The 17515-nt window shown below is 34.3% G+C and overlaps 1 protein-coding gene across 1 annotated transcript; it reads right to left on the bottom strand.

Annotated features, from left to right (window-relative positions):
* Positions 1–16637: 16637 nt before the first annotated feature.
* On the bottom strand, positions 16638–17270 carry LOC134364200 (biogenesis of lysosome-related organelles complex 1 subunit 2-like). Its single transcript, XM_063080114.1, has 2 exons — positions 17089–17270; positions 16638–16951 (listed from the first exon to the last, which is right to left on the bottom strand). The coding sequence occupies exons 1-2, from the start codon at positions 17268–17270 to the stop codon at positions 16696–16698; spliced, it is 438 nt and encodes a 145-aa protein (XP_062936184.1). The 3' UTR covers positions 16638–16695.
* Between the last annotated feature and the right edge of the window lie 245 nt (positions 17271–17515).

Here is a 17515-nt window from a genome sequence, read left to right as displayed (position 1 = left end):
TTCAGTACTCAGGTATGAGCTGAAGGAAAGCCTCCTCTGTCCTAAACACCAATGGTAAAGGGATATCCTTCCAGTGGAGCAGAGCTTCAAAAGGAAAAATTGGGTACCAACTTTGTATGGAGGGAGAAAGTGTCTGATATAAGTATACATACGTACTCTTGGGCAGAAGTGAAGGGCTGAGTTGTTGATCACAGCCTGAGAAGAGCAAAATCGGAGGACTGCAGATGAGATAATATAGAGAAAATTTGTGTGAATGGACCTTTAGGAATTGGCCCAAAGTGTTTAGATGCCTCCATAAGCCTGCACTGCAAAGCAAGCACTCAACAACCACATTGACAATATGATTATCTGTTCTTGTTCACCCCAGTTTTTGCACTATGAAAAGATAGAGTGAGGCTCATGAAAAGACATAGTGATAAGAGAAGAAGCTCAGTTTATAAACCCAACAATATGGGCTTCTGAACACAGCCTGCCATAGTTGACACTAAAACAAATATAGAGCCCCACTAGTGTCTGCAGTATGTGCAGAATTCACTTGCCTATAAACTTTAAAGTATGACCTGATTTGCAGACTAATCTGAGAAGCAGAATAAAAACAGCAAAATGTTCTTGTGCCTTAATGTCTAAGAGTCTTGCATACTGGAAGAATTTCTTTTCCTATAAACAGCATTTTACATCAGCTGAGCTTACATATTAAGATCTGTATTCTCGTATATGTGAAGGCCCTGACATGAACCCTGTCCTTTTAAAATAGCCACTCACCTCTGGGCAAAGTTGGCCCAACAAAATCAAATTCTTGTATTATCATGCTCACAAAGTCAAAGGCTAAAGTTGCTCACCCGGATGCACCTGATAAAAGCCATGTGCACTAGAGTATAAACCAACTGTGAAATGTAATATAATGTGCTGCAAACAACTATGTTGGAAAACTTTTATGACCCTGCTTGCTAAATCGTATAGCCTGCAGCCATGCACCATGGCCACATCAATCAGTCTCCACAGATGTTACTTTGTTTTGCGCATACCAGTGCTTATATATGATTAGCAAATTTCCTGGCCCAAATAATCAGATATTCAAGTTTTAGGAAACCAGTCAATAGCATCCTTTGTTTTTTCCTTCCCGTGATTTGAATATAATTAAAAGATGGGCAAAAGAGATAAAAACATCAGCTTTATTACTGCAAAGAGTTACGTTAGATGACCTGATTTAATTCCTCATGTTTCCAATACTTTACCACTGAATTAGACATCCTAAGAGCAGGTGGCTTTGCCTGCAAGATTGAGAAAAGAGACTTTAGTGTATCTATCCATGAACAAGCACTGACAAGGGAGAGCTCAGAAGGAGCTGAAACCTGCAAGACCACTCAGAAAAGTCATTCCTCCTCCCCCAGGGACAATTGAGAGAAGGGCAAGGGTTGGTCAAGAATGTTGTTATGGAGAAGTACCTCCACATGGCAATGTGAAGACTAGGGTTCCATCCTATTACAGACTATTATTTTGAGCCAAAACACTTTATAAAGAGGATATTACACCTGTGCTTTTTACCAATGATCAGTCATCTGCTATAACAGGAATTGTTTATTTCCATTGCCATCCATTTGATGCGATACTAAAGGGGTGTGATAAGACTTGAGGTGACCAAATGACTAGCCTTTGCTTTAATTTATAATCCATGCTAATAACTTTAATTTTGCACGTAAAATTTGCATGCAAACATTAATTTAGAAATCAAATGATCTGGGCCACCTACCTTACAAATCACTTAATCCCTCCCTTCCCTTCAGTCTAATTTTCCTTATATCTGAAATAATAATAATTATATATCCTCTGCTTGTCAGCTATTTACTTTGAGAATTCAATTAAGTAATATATATAAAAGATGTTGTAAACAATAAAAGACTAAATATAAATTGTGGGTGGCAATGGGGCATATTTGACACTCAGTACTTGTTTGATCTAAATATATATGATCACATACAAACATTAAGGTCCATTATTAATAGTATTCACCAATTTTGGGACAAATTATACTTGTCACAAAATGTGTTTAAGTAATTTTCCTCTTAAATATTAAACAAAAAGTAAACATAACTGCAAATCCATCACACTGAGATAAGAATCATTAATACTTTGGTGACAGTCCTCATGTATATTATATAAAAATCAGATTGTGTAAATGTCTTTGGGCTTTGCTTTTCCCACTAAAAACATTGTAGAATTTCTTTCAAGTCAATTGACATAGATCTAACACATTTTTAAAAAGCTTGTAGATATCTTGTGGGTAAATAATAAAATATAGTTTATTGAATTATTTACCACTTCATGGGTACTCATATTTTTTTAAAAAAGTAATGTTACTCTTTTAATTGTTTCTTTTGCTGTGCAGAAGCTTTTTAGTTTGATATAATCCCATTTGTTTATTTTTCCTTTGGTTGCCCGTGCTTTTGGGGTCGTATTCATGAAGTCTGTGCCCAGTCCTATTTCCTGAAGTGTTTCTCCTATGTTTTCTTTAAGAAGTTTTATTGTTTCAGGGTGTATATTTAAATCCTTAATCCATTTTGAGTTGATTTTAGTATACGGCGAGAGGTATGGATCTAGTTTCATTCTCCTGCATATGGATATCCAGTTATCCCAGCACCATTTGCTGAAGAGGCAGTCCCTTCGCCACTGAATAGGCTTGGTGCCTTTGTCAAAGATCAGCTGACAGTAAGTGTGTGGGTTGATTTCTGGATTCTCTATTCTATTCCATTGGTCAGTGTGTCTGTTTTTATGCCAGTACCATACTGTTTTGGTTATTATAGCTTTGTAGTATAGCTTAAAGTCAGGTAGTGTTATGCCTCCAGCTTTATTTTTTTTGCTCAGCATTGCTTTGGCTATGCGTGGTCTTTTATTGTTCCATATAAATGTCTGGATAGTTTTTTCCATTTCTGAGAAAAATGTCTTTGGAATTTTGATGGGGATTGCATTGAATTTGTATATCACTTTGGGTAGTATGGACATTTTCACTATGTTGATTCTTCCAATCCAAGAGCATGGGATATCTTTCCATCTTCTTGTATCCTCTCTAATTTCTCTCAGCAGTGGTTTGTAGTTCTCATTATAGAGATTTTTCACCTCCTTGGTTAACTCAATTCCTAAGTATTTTATTTTTTTGGTGGCTATTGTTAAAAGACAACCAACAGAGTGGGAGAAAATATTTGCAAAATATATATCTGACAAAGGATTAATATCCAGAATATATAAGGAACTCAAACAACTGTATAAGAAGAAAACAAACAACCCGATTAAAAAATGGGCAAAAGAGCTAAGTAGGCATTTCTCTAAGGAAGATATACAAATGGCCAACAGACATATGAAAAAATGCTCAACATCACTCAGCATCCGGGAAATGCAAATCAAAACCACATTGAGATACCATCTAACCCCAGTTAGGATGGCTAAAATCCAAAAGACTATGAACGATAAATGCTGGCGAGGCTGCGGAGAAAAAGGAACTCTCATACATTGTTGGTGGGACTGCAAAATGGTGCAGCCTCTATGGAAAATGGTATGGAGGTTCCTCAAACAATTGCAGATAGATCTACCATACGACCCAGCTATCCCACTGTTGGGAATATACCCAGAGGAATGGAAATCATCAAGTCGAAGGTATACCTGTTTCCCAATGTTTATCGCAGCACTCTTTACAATAGCCAAGAGTTGGAACCAGCCCAAATGCCCATCATCGGATGAGTGGATACGGAAAATGTGGTACATCTACACAATGGAATACTACTCAGCTATAAAAACGAATGAAATACTGCCATTTGCAACAACATGGATGGACCTTGAGAGAATTATATTAAGTGAAACAAGTCAGGCACAGAAAGAGAAATACCACATGTTCTCACTTATTGGTGGGAGCTAAAAATTAATATATAAATTGACACACACACACACACACACACACACACACACACACACACACAAACCGGGGGGGGGGGGGAAGAAGATATAACAACCACAATTATTTGAAGTTGATACGACAAGCAAACAGAAAGGACATTGTTCGGGGGGAGGGGGGAGGGAGAAGGGAGGGAGGTTGTGGTGATGGGGAGCAATATTCAGCCACAATGTATATCGACAAAATAAAATTAAAAAAAAAAAAAAGAAAAAGAAAAAGTAATGTTACTGTAAACTATGTTGAGATATGTGTGTGTTTGTGTGTGTGTTTTTCCTATGAGGTAGATTCCTAGACTGGAAAAACTGTAACAAAGGGCAAACGTTTATATTTTAAACTTTTTATGTTATGTAGGAGAGGAGGAAATGGGAGTGGGGAGGGGGGATATTGAGAGGCTGGCTAATGGCCACAAAATTACGGCTAGGTAGGAAAAAAAGTTCTATCTGCATACAGTCAACCCAGGAAACTATAATTAACAATGATTTACTGCATATTATCAAAGGACTGGAAGAGAGGAGATCAAATGTTTACATCAAAAAGGAATGATTAAGTTTTGCAATGATGAATATGCTAATTACCCTGATCAGATCATCATACATTGTACTCATGAATTGAAATATAACTCTGCACCCCGTAAATACATACAATTAATTGGTTTCAACAAAAAATTTTGAAAAAAATCAAGTTCCTCTGCTATACTAATAAGAGAACTTATTCTATCTTTATGGAATAACACGTTGCCAGTTTCTAGAATTGCAATAAAGCCAATTGAGATCTTTAAAATAAAACAAAACTTTATTCAGTAATGTCAGATTAAAAATAGTAATAATAATAATTTCCTGCCCAAAGCATGACATTGTATTTTCACCCATGGCTCATTCACCAGTAGTAAGATTGAGAACCTTTTCATATGTTTAATGGATGTGTGAATTGCTTCAGGTGTAAATTTTCAATTCATGCCATTACTCATTTTTTTTTCTATTGGTTGTCTTTTATTTATTTTTGAAAGCTCTTTTTGTATTATAGATATTAAATTCATTGAAAATAGTTCTGCAATTTATTTTTGTTTTGGCTATAGGTGTGTTATTTGCTTTTGAAAAGATTTTTTTTTTCATGTTGTAAAATATGTCAATCTTCCATTACAGCTTCTGAATATATTTCCTTATATTTCTTCTAAAAATTTTTGTTGTTTACTTAGTTTACATTTATGTTTTTTCTTGTATTCACTCTGTTCAGACTTTCATTCTCATTGCTATCAGAAGCATTTGACAGAGTTGATCACTTCCTCATTTTGGAAACTTTTTTTTACTTGGCTTCTAGGCTATCACACTGCTTCTATAGCCCCTACCTGAGCTCCCCTTTTTCACTCTTATCTCCGAAGTCTATCCTTCACAGAACAACCAGAATTATCTCTAGCAAACATAAATCATGTATAACACAGCTCAAAGCCTTCTAGTGATATCTCCTTTCATTTAGCATAAAATTCAAACACTTTCTATGACTATGAAGCACCTCATGGTCAAGCCTCTGCCTCCCTCTTTAACCTCTTGTCCAACACTTGCTCCAACTTCACTCCGGTCACTGCCTACCTCTTGTTCTGTGAACATGTCAAGCTGTGCCTCCTCACACCTTTGCAGTTGCTCTTCCTTCTGGTTGAAAAATGCTCATTGTATAGAATTCACAGATCTCTCTCTATCACTTCATTTGGGCCTCAGTTCAGATGTTGCCTCCTCAAAATGGCTTTCTCTGGATATGCTATTGTAATAACTCTGTACCCGATATTACATCATGTATTTCCTTTTATCTGAGATTATTGTCTGTCTCTCACACTAGATTCAAGTTTCATGAGACAGAGATTAGTCTGTCTTTTTCATCAATGTATCCCCAGATCCTAAAAAAGGCACAGTAGGTCCTCAATAAATATTAAGTGAATACTTGAATAAGTGAATTTAAATATTTAACATACCTGAAATTTTTAAGCATGTATAACAACTTATTTACAATGTTTCTAAAAACACTAGGATCTATTTCCAAACTTTCTATTATGTTTTACTGATTAATTTGTTTACTCCTATTCCAGTAACTCACCCACTGCTTTATCCCTGTGCCACTGTTTTGAGTATATATACTGTATCTCAATTGAGGGAAGATTTGCTACATTTGGAAGGATCATGACAAATTTCCCCAGACTATAACATGCTTTGTAATTCCATTTGTTTAGATCTTTTTTTATGATTTGAAAAAGATGTTGTAGTTTTATTTTTATAGGCCTGTGCCTTTACTTACTTACTTCCCAATATTTCACAATCCCTAAGCAACATATAATTACTTTTTATGTCTTTGTGAGGTAGTTTAGAAAACCTCTAGCTTATGGATAAAATTATTGCAAGAGTAAGGCAGATCTTGATGAGTCACCTATAAAACAGAATTCTTCAGTTCTTAGAATTGAGCCTCCCCTATTATTATTGACTGACTAATCGCCATGCATCTGACCTACTCTGAGACCTGCCCAGGAATGTCTTCCTGGTTTTGTCTCATCTCTTCACAACTGCTTTCTCCTGACCTTTTTACTTATTGTTCTATCTATCTAGAAGCCCTTCCATCCTTACATGCTTGGCTAATATTCCTTAGATACCTGTTTAATTGTCACTTTCTCTGGAAAATGTTCTTGTTCTTCTCTGATGAAGCCAGTTCCTATAATTACTTTTAGCTCTTTCTACTTTTCTTTCTTAGCATTTCTCAGATTTGCAGTTTTATAGTTTTCTGAGATTATTTGATAGATGTCACCACCTGGGTTTAAGTTCATTAAAGGACTGTGTCTGGTTGTTACTCAATATTCTATCTGCAGCAGCTAGCTCAGTGACTAGCTCATCATATGTGTTCAATAAATATTCATTGATCAAAAGACTGGGGGCTAAACGTTAGATAAACCAAAATATAATATATCATGGAATCCAGCTTGCCAAAATTTCTATTTTGCAGATTGATATCTTCCTCCTATTTAGCATTCTCAAAGCTATTGTGTCCCCTCAATAACATTTATGAATAAAGATTCAGGTGAAGTAGAACTACATAGAATTTTTGGAAAATAGGCAGCCACAAAACTATTTAATATAGTGTAAACTCTTATCTGATGCAACCTAATAGGAAACCAATGCTGCTCAAAAACAGAGTGCTGACTAGCTTTCCAGAGTGGCAAATTCAGCAAAACTCTTTAGTGTTCCAGGAAATTATTTGCATGCAATAAGCACTCTTTGGCCTGGCTTGATGCCCCAAAGATTAAATATTTTGTTCATTTTTATTGTTTCCTATTTGGAAAGCTGTAATAATTTGATGAATAATTTGATCATATGGTGCATAAAGATCAGCTCATTTAAAATTCTGCTAATTACTTGTGATTCACTTATAGAACGTTGACATAGAATGAAAATTTTAAGAAAATGACAATATCTTCTAGATCCCTGTAGTTTAGATCATTAAAACATTGTTTACCAATACAATTCTTTATTCAACTAATCATCTTTAGCTAGAAAAATCTCTGAGTGGCAGCAAGATCTGCCAGTCTTTTCAGATCTGTGTTTTTCATCTGCATATTACCCCCAAGAACAGAGCTCTTAGTGATAGTATATAATGTGTTTCTGGAATAGCTTTCTAATGAAAATTGGCTTTGGAGAAATGCTTAGATTTATTTCCCTCAAACCTCTATATTTTAATAGTAACACATTGCAGTAGAGCTCAATAGACTTTTGCCTTATGGAGCATTTTAGGAAGTATCTTTAAAATAGTTGATGTTGGTGTCTATCAAATGAATGCCTATTGGCATTGCCACAGCAAACATCTATCTTACACAGTGTAGGAACTTTGAAGTTATTGGGTTTTTATGTGCATTTCTATTTCAAAAATTTTAACAGTTTTCTTTCCAAATAACTACAAATGTCTGATCATTAGTGAGGATGTGAGCTCTGAGCTTTCTATATACTTATTTTTCCAAAAGGGAGAACAACTTAAAACACATGTATTTTGAATATAAGTAGTTATAAAAGTTTACATAAGAAATCAAGACTAAAAAGGATGAATGAATCACTTCCACCATAATTCAATTTAAAACTGTATAACAAAAAAAGATTAAAAAAAATTTTTTTTAACTGCAAGGAAAGGAAAGGCAATATTTAACGTATATTGTGGGCTGACTACATGCCAGGAATTCTGCTAGACATTCTGTTAACATTTTTACACGATAGTCTTGTTGATATGAACACTAAATTTGTTATAATATGGTAAAAATAAAAATTGATTTTCAGTTTAAAAAGCTTTTCTTTTGAAAACCACTGAAAGAATATTATTTTTTCATGCTGCAATAATGTAAGGGTTATATTCCACCTTTATTCACAAACCTATCCCAGGAATCCAGTAATATTCTGAAAAATACTATTTCTCATGTATTTTTAGTAGTTTAACGTATTTAGTTAGAATGGCATAATTTCATATTTGTTGATTAATAGTCATGGATAATGATACATTAATTTTGATTTTAGAATCAGGACATATTAATAATATGCATATGCTAGTCTCAAGTACAGATATTTGACACTTAGAATATTAAAATAATTTTTGTGCACATTAAAATAGCACATGTAAGATATCAACTATGATGAACTATGGATATACTGCAAGAGTTTTAGAATTATGGTTTCTTATGAGTTGAATTGTTTCTGCCAAAAGATATGTTGAAGTCTAACTGCTGGTGCCTGTGAATGTGACCTTATTTGGAAATAAAGTCTTTGCAAATATAATCAAGTTAAAATGAAGTCATATTCAATTCTGGTAGGCTCTAATCCAGTTGGTATCCTTATAAGAAAAGAGGCACAGGGGGAGATGTGATGATGAAGGCAGAGATTGAAGGGCTGTAGTTTCAAGCCAAGGATTTCTGAGAAGTCACCAGAAGCTCAGAGGCAAGGAAGGATTCTTCCCTACAGATGTCAGAGGCAGCACGGCCTTGCTGACAACCTGATTTCAGACTTCCAGTCTCCAGAACTGTAAGACAAAAAAATGCTGTTGTATTAAGGCATTCATCTGGTGGCACTCTGTTACAGCAGCCCTAGGAAACCAGTATTTGGAGTATAAGCCCATGGGACCATTTGATTTTATGATATTATTTTCCTATCTAAAAAAACTGCATGGTTTATATCATTATATTTTAGATTATATTGATATAATTTAATTCAATTAAAAAAAATGTTCACACTTCTTGAGATATCTTTAGGCATTGTACCTAAAATCCAGACTACCGAACTCCTTGTAGTTCCTGAGTTCATCATGATGTCACATGTTTTACATGCAGTGACCTCTTCAATGCTGGGAAATTCTCACCATTCTTTGCATCTGGCTTATCTTCTTGTATCAACTTTCCATTACTGTAATAATGCTGTGTAATAAGCAACGACAAAACCTGAGTGACATGTGACAATAAAAGTTTATTTAGATCATAACCTGTGGGGTTCAGCTTACCTGGGCTGGGCTACTTGAGCATTTGTGATCAGCTGTGAGTTGTCTAGGTATCTTTGTTTATCTCTGCTACATTTACTCACATGTCTGGGGGCGGTTGATCTAGGATAGCCTCTGCTGGGATGACCATTGATGTGGCTCTGTGTCATACATCTCTCATCTTCCAATATACCAGATTGACATGTTCACATGGCAATTACAGAGCTCAGGAGATGGAAGGAAAGTGTAAGCACTTTTTAAGTCTTTGCCTGTGTTACATCTGCTACACCCATTAGCTAAATCAAACCACAGGGCTTGAGTCAGAATCAAGAGGTAGGAAAATATATTCAACTTCTTTATGGGAGGAGCAGCTAAGTTACATGTAGAAACTAGATGCAGGGCATGGTAAGACCATTAATGCAATCAATCTACCACTCTTCTATTCTCTGCATTTCTTTCTTTTGGAATCTCTTTTGGATGAATATTTTACCTTCTCATTTTAACAATGCTATCATATTTTCTAAATTGTTTTTCTGTTCTGCATTCTCAATACTTTCCATATTCTTTTATTTCACTAATTTTCTCTTCAGAAATGTCTAATCTGCAATTCATCCACTGAGTTTTGCTTACAAAGGCTGCTTTTTATTTCTCTAAGTTATATTGGTTCCTTTTACAAATACAAGTATGCCCTTTTTTAAAGCACAGGATCCTCTTTTATTAGAGTTTTTACTAATTCTTTATCTCTTTTAGTCCTGTAAATGTACTTACTTTGTAGCTTTTTTTATAGATTGGTTCTTTTGTTTTGATATTCTTCACCCTGAATGACGGTACAACCAGGTATTTATATATATATTTAATTGAGAACTCATCTTTAATAGCGGTTACTATTTCTTTGTACCCCAGATTACAGGAGTAAGCCTCCAGATGAATTCTGCCTTTGTTTCTCATTGTTTCTGCAGAAATGTTTGTGATATCTGGTTTTAGATCAGTGTTCATGGTAGTTTTCTAACCCACTCATTTTTTCCACGTAAGAATGGTAATATAAACTAGGATATCATGTCATGAATGGAATCGTTGAATAGATTTTGTTTAATAAATTAACAAAATTATTATTAATTTTATAATTTATAAAATTTATTGAAGGATACTCTCCATACATTAAAATTCACACATTTTTAAAGGTACAGTTTTATAAGTTTTAGCAAATGTATATACCCATGTAACTACTACCCTAAGCAAGATGTAGAAATTTTCCACCTCTAAAAGTTTGCTTGTATCCCTTTGTAATCTCACCACAGTGTACTCTCATACAAATAACCACTGATTTGATTTCTATTACAATAGAGCGGTTTTACCAATTTTAGAACTTCATGGAAATAAAAAAGATACCTCATACAATTATACAATATGTACTCTTTTGTGTCTGTCTTTTTTAGGGGAGCAGGGAGGTGACTCAGAATAATATTTGTGAAATGCATCAATGTCACCATGTATATCAGTAGTTAATTAATTACCTTGAGCATTGTGTATAAATCCTTTTATGGACTTATGTTATTTTCTTAAAATAGAGAAGGAAAGAAAGAAAGAAAGGAAGAAAAGGAATGAATTACAATAATACATTAAACTTTCAAAAAAGAAAAAAATATTTAAAGTGGAATTGCTGGGTCTCATGGTAGGGGTATGTTTACCCATATTAGAACTTGTCAAACTTTTTCAGAATGGTTATAATATTTTATGCTCCAACCAGTAATATATGAAAGTCTAGTTATTCCCCAACCTGTCCAACACTTGGAATTGTCTATTTGATTTATGCATGCTAGTGAATGTGCTCTTGTAGTTTTAATTTGCAATTCTCTGATGACTAATGCTATTGAGCATCTTTTATGTGTTTATTGGCCATTATAATATTTTTTGGTAAAAAAGGCTTTTGTTCAAATTTTTTTTTCTATTTATTGAAACATAATTGATAATACATGTTTGTGGAGTACAGAGTTGACTATCAATACTTGTGTACAATATGTGATGATCAAATCAGGATAATTAGCATATTCATCATAACAATATGTAATCATTTTTTGTGTCCACTAATGAAATTCTCACTGACCTCTCTTCCCTTCCACATTTCCCATTGCTAGTAACCATAGTTCTGCTCTCTCCTTCTGAAATTTCAATATACTATTGTGATTGTTCCTTCCTTCCTTCCTTCCGTCCTCCCTCCCTCCCTCCCTCCCTCCCTCCCTCCCACTTATGAGTGAGGACAGCATAACTTCCCTTTCTGTGCCTGGCTTATTTCATTTAATGTAATTTTCACCAAGCATCCATGTTGCTGTGAATGGCAGAATTTCATTCTTTGATGGCTGAATAATATTTTAATGTGTATATATATATATATATATGTCACATTTTCTTTAACCAATCATCTATCAATGGACGTTTAGGTTGGTTCTAACTCTTGGCTATTGTGAACAGAGCCTTGATAAACATGGGAATGCAGGTTTCCCTTTGAGATGATGATTTCCTTTCCTTTGTGTGTATACCAGCAGTAGGATTGCTGGATTGTATGGCAGTTCTATCTGTAGTTTGAGATACCTCCATACTGTTTTCCATCATGGCTGGGCTAATTTATGGTCCCACATCATCACCAGCATTTGTTATTCTCTGCTTTTCATATGAGCCAGTCTAACTGGGGTGAGATTATATCTCAATGTGGTTTTGATTTGCATTTCCTTGATGATTAATGATATTGAGTATTTTGTCATGTACCTTCTGCAAGTTCTTTTCAGATTTTTATATTGTGTTGTTTATCTTATTATTGAATTTTAAGAGTTCTTACGCATTCTAGGTATAGTTCTTTGTCAGATATGTGTGTATAAATCTTTGTTTCCCATTCTCTAGTTGCTCTTTCATTTTCATAGTGTTATCTTTTAAAACAGTTCTAATTTTGCTGAAGTTGAATTTATGAATTATTTTTATTAAGGTTTGTGTTTTGCTAAAGTTTAATTTACACTTATTTGTGTATTTTTTGTTTTTTTTGTTTGTTTCCTGTCTAAGAAATCTTTGCCTAACCTGAGTTCATGAAAATTTTATATTTTTGAAGCATTTTGAGTATGTTTTTGTGTAATGGTGTGAGGTATGTTTGTTTTTTTCCCTTATATGCATATCCAGTTTTTCTTAGGGCCCTTTGTTTAAAATTCTTTGTCATTGAATTTCCTGAGCACTTTTTGTGAAAAAATCAATTTAAGATATGTATATTAAATCATAGACATATATTAAGCATGTAAAATATCATATATTAAGTACATATAACACACTAACATACATAACACATATGTAGATATGTATATATATGTATTTATATGTATATATATAAAATGATAAATATATATAGTTCTTTTTCTGGACTCTCTATTCTGTTTTATTGATGTATATGTGAATCCCTATAGCAATACAAGACTGACTTAATTACTTTACTAAGACTTGAAATTAGGTAGCTTACATCCTTTAACTTTGTTCTTTTAAATTTGTTCTTTTGTCTTTCAAAATTGTTTTGGCTTTTCTAGGTCTATTGTAGTTCCATGACTTTTAGGATTGGCTTGTGAATTTTTCTAAATATTGAGGTTGCTTTAAGATCTATAGATCTATTGGGGATAATGGACATGTTAACAATATTGGATCTTTCAATTGATTAGTATAGTGCATGTCTCCATTTATTTAGGTCTTGCAGAATTTCTCTTAGTGATATCTTGTAGATTCCATATGCTGTGGCCAGAATGTTTGTGTCTCCTGCCCCACTCCCCCAAACTTACATATCGAAACCTAATTCCCAATGTGATAGCATTAAGGGATGAGGGTCTTTTGGAAGATGACTAATTCGTAAGGGTAGAGCCCTCATGAATGGGATTAATACTCTTATAAAAGAGACTCAGAGGTAGTCAGTCCCTTCCACCGTGTGAAAGCACAGATAGAAGGCCATCTGTGAGGAACAGGCCCTCACTGGACACTGAGTCTGCAGGGACCTTCATCTTGCACTTGCCAGCTTCCAGAACAGTGAGAAATAAATATTTGTCGTTAAGTCACCCAGTTTATGGTATTTTTGTTATAGCAGCCTGAATGAACTAAGACATCATATTTATCAAATTTATTCTTTAAGTGTTTATTATTTTGGTGCTATTGTAAAAAATGATTTTGCAATTCCATTTTATAACTTTATTACTAGTATAAAGAAGTGTAATTAATTTTTTTGAATATTGACCTTAGATCTCTGATCTTGCTGTGTTCAATGATTAGTTCTGGTAGCTTTTTGGTAGACTTTGTAGTATTTTTTAGACAGAAAATAATTTTACTTTTTCTTTTTCAATTTGAACTCCCTCCCTCCTTATTTTCCTCCCTTCTCTCTCTCTCTCTCTCTCTCTCTATCCCCCCTCTCCTCTCCTCTCCTCTCCTCTCTCTGTATCCTTCTTTTTGGACTGGCTAGGATATTCAGTACTAAATTAAATAGAATTAGTGAGAATAGATGATGTTAACTTGTTACCGATCTTAGGGGGAAAGCTTTCTGTCATTCATCATTAAGTATGGTGTTATCTGTAAATTTTTCATAAATATTCTTTTCTATTCAATTAAAATTGCTTCCTTTTAATCATAGTTTCCTAAGAGTTTTTATTTTGAATGATTGATAAATACTGTGAAATGTTTTCATGCATGCTGAGATGATCATCTGTTTTTTATACATTAGTCCATAATATAAATTGTATTCCTTTAAGTTATTAAAAAAAACCCTTACATTCTTGAAATGAATCCCAATCACTCATGATGCTTCACCATTTATAAATACACTGTAAATATATTTTGTTAAGGATTCTATGCTCATGAGAGATATTGATCTATAGTTTTCTTTCCTAATAATGTTCTTTTTTGATTTTTTTTTTAGATCAAGATAATGGTAATTTCATAAACTGAGTGGATAGTGTTCTTTCTTCCTCTACTTCTGGGAAGAGTCTCTGTTTGGTTAGTATCTTTTTTTCTGAATAGTTAATACAGTTTACCAGTTAAGCCATTTTTAGCGATGTTCTAAATTATGTATTCAATTTCTTTAATAGATTTAGGGATATTCAGATTTTCTGTTTCCTAGTCTGTCAATATTCTGCTCTCTTGTTTCTTGGGAAAAGGAATTTGTCTATTTTGTTAAGTTTATCATAAAGTTGTTCATAATCTTGTCTTGATATTCTTTCAATGTCTATCAAATCTGTAGTGACATCTCTTTTTTATTACTTGTACGTATTGGAAATTTATATCACCCTTTTCTCTTTTTTAAATTATCAGTCTAATCAGAGTTTGCAAATTTTATTAATTGTTTAAAATAACCAATTTTCTTCTTCTTCTTTTTTTTTCTTTTTCTTCGCACTTAATTCAATGTATTTTTTTCTAAGTAATAGACCTTATAGAAGTTTTAGGTTTACAGAGAAATTAAGCAGAAAGTCCAGACAGTTCCCATCCCCCTGACCCCACATGCACAGTTTCTCCTTTTATTAACAAGTTACGTTAGCGTGGTAACTTTGTTGCAATTATGAACCGATATTGGCATATTGTTACTAACTCAGTTTTCTCATTCTTACATTAAAGTTCCTTCTTTGTGTTCTACAGTTTTATGGGTTTTGCCAATTGCATAATATCACATATTCATCATTACAATATAATACAGAAGAATTTAGTTGCCCCCCAAATCCTTTGTGCTCTATTTATTCATCCCTCCCTTCCTCCTCATCCCCTGAAATGCTGGCAATCTCTGGGGTTTTTTTTCCATTGCTTCAAACATTTATCATTTCTCTGTATTGGGAACATCCAAAATTGTCTCTTTTAGCTAATTGAAAGTGTACAATAAATTGTTAATTATAGTCACCCTACAGTGCTATAGCACAGTAGATGTTATTCCTCCTGCCTAGCTGTAATTCTGTTTCTGTTAACCAAACTTTCACTATCCCCCCTCCCTCCTACCCTTTCTACCTCTGGTAACGACCTTGATTATTTTCTGTTGCACTGATATTCACTCTCATTTTTACTATTTCTTAATTTCTACTTATCTCAGGTTCAATTTACTTTTCTTTCCTAGCTCTTAAGGAAAAAGCTTACATCACTGATTTTTAGACCTTACTTTGTTTATATTACAAGACATTAAACCTATAACTATTGCTCTGAGCATTTATTTAATTGTACGTCACAAATTTTGATATGCTATGTTCTTACATCATTCAGTTAAAACTATTTTCTAATTACCTTTGAAATTCTTGTATCAATGAGTTATTTACAAGTGTGTGATATGATTTCTAAATATTTACAGTTTTTCTTATATATCCTATTTCTCATTTCTAGATTATTTCTGTTGTTATCATATAATATAATCTAAATATGCTTTTAAATTTATTGGTACTTGTTTTATGGCCCAACATATGCTCTATTTTCATGAATATTCTTTTATTTATTTATTTTTTATTCCTATACTTATCATTACACAATGTAATCATTTTTGTGGCCCTTCACCAATTTCCCACTAACCCCCACCCCTCCTTTTCCACCCCCTGTAGCCTCAGTTCCATTTTCTCCTTTTGAATGTTCAGCAAATTATTGTTATTGTTGTATCTTTCTTTTTTTGTTTATTTACTTATTTTTAGCTCCCACTTATGAATGAGGAGATGTAGTATTTCTCTTTCTGTGCTTGACATTTTACTTATAATTTTTTCTAAGTTCATCCATGTTGCTGCAAATGGCTGAAGTTCATGCCTTTTTATGGCAGAGTACTATTCCATTGTGTATATATATAACATTTTCTTTTTTGTTGTTGTTTTGTTTTGTTTTACTTATTTAATTTAGAATCATTGATAGAAAAAAAAAACACAACCATTTACACAGTAGCTCAAAAACCAGCCATTTAAGAAAATAATGTAGTAATCAACCACTTCCAAAGAAAATAAGTCCTCTCATTTGATTCTACTGGCAAGCCCAGGTTTATCCTGAACTTTGAGTTTCCATCCTGAATGGATAATGAAGCATTCAAGTAAAAGGTAAGGAGATATAAGTGTACGTTTCTGAGGAATACTGCCTCAAAGGGGGTTCAGATAGCCACAGTCCTCCAGTTTACTCCAACGTTGGGATGTTCCTGGGATGACCATTAGTGTCCTTGCGAGGAGTTTTGACAATTCATCAGCCTCAGGATTCAGGTCTTATAAAACATTCTTCCACATGAAAAAAGACTTTATCCCATAGAAATAAGTTTTTCATCATTTCTCCAGCTTCTTGTACTTGGCTTCCAGTTTTTTTGAATATGCATCCAACTTGTAGGCTGCCTGCTGAAGAGCCCTTACGTGTTCCTCAGTTACATTGATCTGATCCAGATAAGGCTGTAGTTCAGCATACTTCTGGTTTAAGTCCTTTAAGTATCTGCTAATGTTTATAGCAGTATCTTTCATTTCAAGATACTTCAAGCTCGTTAGTTTATTCATATTTTCCAGGAGCTTATAGTCTTCACTGGTGGCTCTGAGCTCTTCCTTGGCGATCTCATCCTGCACAGCCTCCAGTCACACTGCTATTATGCACGTGACTCCCAAATCTGTTTCTCCTGCTCTGATCAGTCTCTGAGCTCTGGACTCACATGTGCAAGTCACTTGAGTCACCTAGTAATATCCGTCAGTTCCCCAGTCAGGTAATTGGCCATTTTGGAGAATATGTCCCAGCAGAGCTCCGTGATGTCTGCCTCAGCCGGCTCCTTTGCTTCCTCAGCTGTCTCCACCGCGGCTTCGTCTGGAGGTGGCTCCTCACGTCGGGTGGCCAGGACACCCTGTGCAGCCGCTGCCATGTCCGTCCTTGCCCACATTTTCCTTATCTAGTCATCTATAAGCACTGGAAAATGATGTGCCACACACACACACACACACACACACACACACACACACACACACACGCACACACACACACACAATACTCTAATGAACACTTGAAATAATTCTGATATCGTTGGTTACAGTAAAAAACACAGCCATTCAGTTTTATCATCAACAGGCAATATCTTTCTCCTGATACTTGCCTGAAGACTCTGCTGTA

This window comes from Cynocephalus volans, chromosome 15 (assembly GCF_027409185.1).
Source record: "Cynocephalus volans isolate mCynVol1 chromosome 15, mCynVol1.pri, whole genome shotgun sequence".
NCBI classification, from domain to species: Eukaryota; Metazoa; Chordata; class Mammalia; order Dermoptera; family Cynocephalidae; genus Cynocephalus; species Cynocephalus volans.
This window is presented reverse-complemented; position numbering and strand designations above follow the sequence as displayed.